The following is an 8,616-nucleotide window of genomic DNA, read 5'->3' on the forward strand; positions in this document are numbered from 1 at the left end:
CAAAGGATAAAGGAAGTGATTGTATGTTACAAATTATCTCATCCTATGGATCTAATAAGCTTTTTTTCTTTTATTCCAAGCCGCCCCTTTCATGTAACAATAGAAATAACCCAGACTCACTAATCCAGATTTCCAGCTACATAAGAGTATAATTTCACAAATATGGAATCATATGGTGCATTTACTACTAAATTAGCAAAGCCTTTCTAAAAGTAAAAGTATAAAGAAAACAAAAGATGAGGGTGAACATTCTCTGTTAATCATAGTTCTGAACAGTATAAGATTTCTTACAGTGTGGGAGGCCATTCATACACGAATGATATTTTTTCCACGTTGACTGATGATCTGGTCATTTGACCACTGGATAATTGCAAATTTCATGGATATGCCACATGCCAAATTTGGATGTCTATTTCAACCATATGGCCCACCATGCATTGAGATTTTTCCCTAGTTTTTTCAATGGTCCTTGTTCTTCAAACTAGTCTCAAAAAGAATTGACTGTTTTCGATCATTGTATTGACACATGTGGAGAAGTTCAGATTTGTTTGAATGATTAGCTGAGAAATTATATATTTTGTCCGTGAAGTTTGTGCCCAACAGACACTGCCACATAGCCCAAAAAAATAGATGTAGGAAATCCGGCCCATATTTTAAAATCTCAACTCAGTGGCCTGGTTGAAATTAATAGAAAGTACCAAATCACATATTCCCTTAAAAAGCAAGACCAAACATTGAAGATTCCGTAAGACCTAAAGCTAAACAGTAAAGTTGCCTTTTCAACCACTGCACATTTGAAGAAGCTCAGATGTGTTTGAATGAGTAGATGAGAACTTTACAGTTTGTCTGAAGTTTATGCCAGATAGACACTGCCACATAGCCCAAAAAAAGTCCATGTAGGAAATGTTGAGACATTGCATACTCATAAAAGTTTTTGGTGATTCCTACTGTTTTAAAGGTGAAAATGCCTATTATACCTGTGATATCTAACCTCACTCTTTAAGTTTCACAGTGTGCAGGATAGTTATGTGTGTAATGGTGCTTGAATGGTCAGCCTTCAATCAACGAGTATGGCTTTCCATGTTTGGCCAAGAGTATCAATCTGTATCGTATCGTATTGTATCGACCGATATGTATCAGTTATTGGTCGGTGTCAATACTGCATTAATATAAAATTTTTGGTATCGATGTGTATTATATCGTATCGTAGTAAATAAAACAATATGGTCAATACATAAGAGACCTGAACATTTAAAAATCCAACAGTATACAATACTGATAAAGCTCGATACACTCAATACGTCTCTTAAAAGGGGCAGAATGCCTTTTAAATTTCTTCAAACAAGCTATTCCACTAGTTTGCTTCTACAAGGATTCTAGCTTGCCCATTGCCACATTAGATTCATATTAAATCTAAGACTCGCACTTTGATAATCACCAAAGAAGTGCATTTTCGCTTGCCATTCTGACAATAAATATGGACTTGCTTGCTTTATGTTACTCCAAGCACAAACCATTTAACAAATCTGCTGATACAAAAAAAATAAAGAGAATTGAATCCGGATGATTGCTCCGTTGATGCAAATGATCAAACACCAACAAGGTTCCAAATTCAACAAAAAATTGATCATATGCATCAATCTGAACCTCTGAGATTTGACTAGAACAAGAATCAAACCTGCTTATCTGGCCACTTGTATGACGGCATTGCTGTTTCTCCTTCAGATGTTTGAACAATGCCAATGCCTTCAGTTCTCCCAGTTGTGCCTGATGCAACATAGGAGAACCCTTTCCTTGGAAATCTTTTAAATAACATTAGATTGGATGCATATCTTCTAGAAGGACTAGGTAATTTAGCCCAACATTTTGATCCTCCTGCCACATTGTATTTCAAATAAGGAAGGAAGAAGCTTGCTATGATCACATTGCCAAAACAACAGCAAGCATGCACAGTAGCCACACAAATTCGCAAGATAAACTCAATATTTCTATTCCAATCATATAGTCCCATCGTTTGTGCTTAAAAAAAAAAAAAAAAAAAAAAAACCCATCTCAACATGAAACTAATCTTAAGCAAATCCCTGCGTATTCAACTTTCTACCAGAACAAGACAAAATAAATAAAAGATTACGTATTTTCTATCCCAATAAAGAAAATAAATATCTATCTACCACACACTTTGGACTCAAAGATTAGGCTAGTTGCGTCTTGGCTTGGGTCTCCAAAGTAGGTCATTCTGATCCAACCATGCTAACCCAACTTTTTTTTTTTTGTGAATAAAATAATTCATTAACAAAAGAAGAAAGAAAATTTGCAGCCCCAAAGAATGGAGAGAGAGAAAATACATAAAAGACCAAACCCTCAAAGAGATGAGAGGGATGCCTTGAGAGAAGAGAGGGGGAGGCCCCAGGATACAACAATATGCATGTTCCTTAGGGAGCCAATACAAGATGAGGAAACAGAGGAAAGCTTTGCTTTGATGACAAAGGAAATGGAGTCCCAAATCTTCTGAGGAGGCCTAGAGTTGGAGGTCTATTTCTCGAGGTTCCACGCCATCCAAATTTGGTTGATGACAGCGTTGAAGGCAAGATTGCCCACAACATCACAAATAGTATAACCGGCAAAATTCATACCAACTCAAAGCCATTCCTTTTTCTCTTGAGCTTGATGGTTGGAAGGTCCTTTACAGGAAGAAACTTCATCTCAAACCCACCATGCTTGAAGGAATAAGTGTTCTCATAGCCACAATGTTGTACCTTTTTATCAAATAAGTATGGCCGCCCGAGGAGGACGTGACATACCTTCAGAGGTAGGAAGTCACATTGCACTCTATCAATCAATGCCCTAATAGATTATATGAGCAAACACCTTTCATTGATTTTTAGGTTGGTGTTGTTTACCCAGGAAATTTTGTAAGGGTTAGGATGTGGCTATGTCTTCAAACCGAGCTTGCGAACGTCTTTAGGCACGAAGTTGATACTACTACCGTTGTTAATTACCATAGTGCATAAATTATTGTTGCATAGTAGTCTACTCTGGAATACTGGACTATGCTATTGTGACGCCAATCATCCTCGTTAAATACCTTATGTGTAGCCAAAAGTGGGAAGAATGTAGCAATACTACAGTTCTCAATCGCTATCACCATCGTTGATCTCACTAGGTTCGCACTCACACTCTGCTTTCAAAAGTACTATATGGTTCCTCTATTGCTTTTCTGAAGCAATAGGATTTCTTCCTTATTAGTAAAAGCAACCAGATGGTTGAACCCCTTGCAAGTAAAACATTGTATCCTGGCCAGCGATTTCAAAGAAGGTTTGTCGGAACCACACCGAGGTGGAAAATAAGGACAGTTTGACTATGAGGATGCCATATAGGAACCACTAGCTAGTGGCTTATTGAACGGCTTCTCCGGTTGAGAAGGTTGCTTGCTTGTGCTATCACAAAGAACGAAAGTGTCTGTAAAAATTTTCTGAGTGTAGGGTAACATCAAACTCTCTTCTACCTGATATACCATCTGTGTAGAAATGCAACCCTAAAAGCGATGCAGAAGGTAATGGAAAAACAAGAACAAACAATGCACACAGGTTTACAAGGTTCGGTAAAATTGCCTACGTCCTCAGTGAGATGAGATTTTTCTTCACAATCAATGGAGAATAGGGTTACAATGCTTGTCCTCACACACGGTTCTGTCCTGTCGAGGTGCCTGCACCAGTACTCACTGGATTAAACTGCGACGGAATACAAGACATCATACACCAACAATCTATACTACGTCCCCCATCGTAGGCAGTCGATTGGATATTAGTGCAGCACTAATCTAAAGATGCAAACCATTATGAAACTATGCCACCAATACCTCCTCATCCCACTCAAAATCAGTTCAAGTGACTAAGTAAAAAAATATAACCACATACTTCTCAACAGTCATGTTTTCCAAACTCAGTTGCACAAACTTAAGGTTCATGCGCTACTTATAATCAATCGTCAGGAATCTTCAATTCATGGCTTCGCTCATCTCACCCAAGTAGTGGCTACCTTGATGCCTCAAGTTCGATTTTGCTGCCAGTCCTTAATCCACCAAACTTGAGTTGTGCCCTTCAATTTAGCCTCTACAAATAGTATCTCTCTGGCTTCAGTCAACCCATAACACTAAAAACTCTCTCCAAACTACAAACCTAGTCAAGATACTAATTGGGGTGGATGTCTCCATAAAACTCAAGGACATCCAACCTTAATCCTCTATAAGATCCATAAATATCATCACGTTGTCCAACCCCATATGGTGGTGGCGGTGGTGCAAAATGTAGCAATGATATAAAATGAGGGGGTGATGATGGTATATAATGCAACGGCGGTGGTGGTGGTATAACATGAGACTGGCATATGGGACAGAATTAGAAGAATCCTTAGATTGAATGGTAACTCTTTCCTTTATCTAAACCTATCAACTTGTCAATAGAAGCTTGTAGAGACACTATTATGGACTGAATGGAATTAACTATGGAATTGAGATCATCAACACTAAGGGCGAGTTTTATCAACCTGGTCTGGGAGATGAGTGATGTTGGCTTGGGTTTCCTCCTTGTAGGAGTTAAGCTGCTGAATAGCTTCACTACTGGCCACCATAATTTAGGGTAAGGAGGAGGAAATTTGGCTCTAATACCAAATAACACAATCTTGGGTCACAGAACCCTTTTGGGGATCACTACTGGCTCACAATATTAATGAATAATTCAAGTTGTAGAGTGAGTGACAGTTCTGTAATTTCACAGCGCAATAAGGACCCTATCTGGTAAGATAATTAAGACCTGGAATATTCGGTAATTCAACTTGAAAGAAGAGGATCAATCTGAAAATTAATATAGCGGGAGGAAGACAAAATTAAACATTAAGAATTCAAAATTATGTAAATTAAACAAAAGGGGTCCTTATTTGTAATTTCTACGATCTACTTCATCTTCAACCTTATGACAGTAACAACCAGCGGTGAATGTGCCTGATTTCAGATGAAAGAATTCTTCCAAAGTTCAAACTATCTGAAAATTCGAGTTGTAAAATAATGTTTAACTGCTGAAACTGAACCTAGCAGAAGTTCAGGAATCAAGTCTAAAATAGGTTTGGTTCTCACCACTGCGACGCTCTTATGGAATTAAATTGGGCTGGTGATTGCCCCTAGGAGTAGAACAGGTACACAAAAAGTCAGGCCGGAAAGAGAAGAACAAGTAGTGTTCGATTCAGGTCTTTGGACTACCAGTACTGCCCAGAAACAGAGGAAGGCAGCAGATGATGTATAAAGATTCAACAGGAAGGAGAAGCTATATAAAATACAAGATAATGTTTCCTGTTTGAGGGGGGGCATACCCTCCGCCAGAAACCCCTCTCTGTCTCTCTCCTGCCCATGTGAAGTGACCCATATGCAAGAGGAGAGAGACAGAGAGAGGGACCACTGGCAGAGGGTATGCCCCCCTTCCCAGGAAACAGCTGCCCATAAAATAAAGAAGGGATGAAAAGAAAAACAAGAGAGGAATAGAGAACGAATTGTAGAAACACAACTAGGAGGAAAGTTTCGAGATAGATTTGACAGGGAGAACAGAGAAGAAACCAACATCAAGCAAGCTTGGTAGCCATACAAATTCACAAGATAAAGTCAGTATTTCCATTCCAATCAACTACTGCCATCATATACACAACAACTCAGCCTTATCCCAACTAAATGGGGTCAGCTACATGGATCGTTGCCCTCTAATCAGCTCTATACGTCATACTAGATACAAGACTTAACCTATGCGTGTCTTTCTTCAACACTTCTCCTAAGATCATTTAGGCCTGCCCCTAGCTCATTTAGTTACTTCAATCTGAATCAAATCAATCCTCCGTACTGGAGCATCCAAAGGCCTCTGTTGAATAGGGTTATGCCACCTCAAACAACTTTCTCATAGCTTATCATGTTTCGGAACTACTTCCAAATCAGCTCTAATATGATCCTTCCTTACTTTACCCTTCCTAGTTTTACCACTCATCCATCTCAACATCCTCATCCCCGCTTCATTGAGTTTAGGTACATGATGCTTCTTAACTACCCAATGTTCCGCACCATACATCATAGCCGGTCATATAATTGTCCTATAAAATTTTGCTTCAAGTTTTATAGGTACGTCGATCACAAAACACTCCAGATGCACCTCTCCACTTCATCCAAACTACTTTAAGTTTTAAAGGAATACTTCCATCCTATGTGCTTACTTATAAATAAAAGAAACTCAACTCAATATGGAAACTAGTTTTAAGCAAATCCCTTCGTATCCAACTTCCTACCAAAATAAATAAAAGATTGCATATTATCTATCCCAATAAAGAAAATAATTATCCGTCTACCAAGCCCCTTTGGACCAAAAAGTTGGGTTGGGCAGGTTGCATCTTGGCTTAGGTCTTCAAAGTGGGTTGTTCTGGTCCAACCATGCTAACAAAACTGCATCGAGGCTAACCACCAAATTCTGCAGACTTGGGGTTTAAGAACAAAAATTTTCTAGAAAGTCAGGCATATTTTGGTATCACCAAACCTACAATCATGGCTCCAAAAGTCTCAATGCACAACTTAATCATGTATGATCAAAGTCGTGCAAGTCTTGGTGAATAGCATGCTACTTAATTTGCATAACTGAATATTACATAATAGATAGTTTAACTGGCTATGAGACCAACATCCTCTATAATTGGTGGTTGGCACCAACCATATCTTTGCCCTTGAATAAACCAAAATTCAAAACATGTAATAATATATATATATATTTTGGGTGAATAAAGAATTCATTACCAAGAGAAAGGAAAAATGACAAGCCCCAGATTAGGGGGAGGGAGAAGAAAGAGAAAAAAAGCAAAGAACAAAGGCCCAGATCTCAGATTGGATCCGGGAACCTGATTACAGAACTGAGAAGATCCCAGGAAGCCACAACGTGACAATTTCTAGGGGAAGGGGCACAAGTTGAGAGGACTTTTGCAATCTTTGTTTTGACATCAAAGGAGATGGAGTTCCAAATCTTTCCGAGCGACCGAGAGTTGGAGTTCCATTTCCTATGGTTTCTCTCCATCCATATATGGTTAATAGTAGCACAAAAAGCAAGCTTGCCCACAAGGTCACAAATGGTCTTTTCCCATGAAAAGTCATATTCATCCAGATCCACTCCCTATGAAATGGGAGGATTCTTCTATTAGTCGGCCAGCATTTTGAGAGCACCATTTTCCAAATAGAGGAAGAAATAGGGCAAACGAAGAATAGGTGATCAATGTCTTTAGGCTCATAACCGCATAGATAGCAAGCTGGGGGGACTAGGATCCGTCTTTGAATGAGGAAGGCTTGCATGGGGAGGCATTTCGTGAAAACTCTCCAAGCCGTGAAGCTTTGCCTAGGGATGTGAACCAGATGAGCTTATGCCATAGGGAGGGAGGGCCATGAATTCTGATGTAGTCCCAGACAGCCTTGGCATTGAAGAGACCATTCGGGGAGCCATGCCAGATAATACTATCGTTCCTCCTCTAACTTGCAAGAGGGATGACAGGTAAGGAATTCCAAATATCAGCAATTTGGTCAGAAGTTGAAGGAGGGGGTCCCATGAACCAAAGGATAATATATCAGCAACCTTGGCGAGCCTGGGAAGCCCAGAACTATAGATGGAGCGGCCACTAAGGATATGAGAAAGGAGCCCCTTAGGGTTCCAAGGATCAAGCCAAATGAAAGTGGAGGAACCATCTCCAATGACATAAGAGATATAGCTCTAGAGGCAATGTGCCTTAGAGATATGATTTTGCCCCACACCCATGATGCGTCAGAAGGGGCACACACCGTCCAAATGGTTTCTATCTTGAGAAGGTTTGAGTATAACCAGTCCACCCAAATACTTTTCTGATTAGTAATGACTTTCCAAATCAATTTCAGACTACCACCGAATTAGCATCCTTAATTTGTCTCAATCCCAGACCCCCTTCTTTAGTGGGGAGGCAAACGCAGTCCCAGCTAAGAGGACGGAGGCACCGAGTGGATTCATACCCTTTCCAAAGAAAGGGTATTATGGATTTAGGCAACCCATAGATCCCAGACCAATAGATGTAAGAAGCTTAGAGGACCGATCTGATGAGCTGTAATCTGCCGGCAAATGATAAAAGCTTTCCTTTCCATAACTGAAGGCGCTTCCTGATCAAATCTAGCATTGGAGTGCAGTGGTGGGCGGTGAGCCGAGCCGAGATAAAGGGCAACCCCAGATACTTGACTGGAAGAACTCCCAAGGCAAAGCCAGTCTTGTCAATGAATGATGCTTTCAAGCCATCCAAAAATCTAGCCAAGAACATAAGAGATTTCCTATGATTGATGCAAAGGCCAAATAACATAGCGAATTGGTCAAGGCAATGCATAATGGAGTCCAGGGATTGGCTATCTGCTTTGGAGAATATCATCAAATCATCGGCAAAAGTAAGGTGGGTTAAAGAGATGGACTTGCACTTTTGGATAGGAGCAATAAGATTCTGATCTGATGCAGATTGCAAGCTTCTAGAGAGGACTTCCATTGCTAAACAGAATATATAGGGGGAAAGGGGGCACCCTTGTCTTAACCCAGTGGA

At 39.9% G+C, this 8,616-nt stretch overlaps 1 protein-coding gene across 1 annotated transcript in view; it reads right to left on the reverse strand.

Annotated features, from left to right (window-relative positions):
- The window catches only part of LOC122063951 (alternative NAD(P)H-ubiquinone oxidoreductase C1, chloroplastic/mitochondrial-like), a 13,012-nt gene extending 11,001 nt beyond the window's left edge, over positions 1–2,011 (reverse strand). The window contains exon 1 of the mRNA XM_042627641.1: positions 1,679–2,011. Within this exon, the coding sequence (XP_042483575.1) occupies positions 1,679–2,011 (333 nt within the window). The remainder of the gene's footprint in view (positions 1–1,678) is intronic.
- Positions 2,012–8,616: the final 6,605 nt, after the last annotated feature.

This window comes from Macadamia integrifolia, chromosome 2 (genome assembly GCF_013358625.1).
Source record: "Macadamia integrifolia cultivar HAES 741 chromosome 2, SCU_Mint_v3, whole genome shotgun sequence".
Classification (NCBI taxonomy): domain Eukaryota; kingdom Viridiplantae; phylum Streptophyta; class Magnoliopsida; order Proteales; family Proteaceae; genus Macadamia; species Macadamia integrifolia.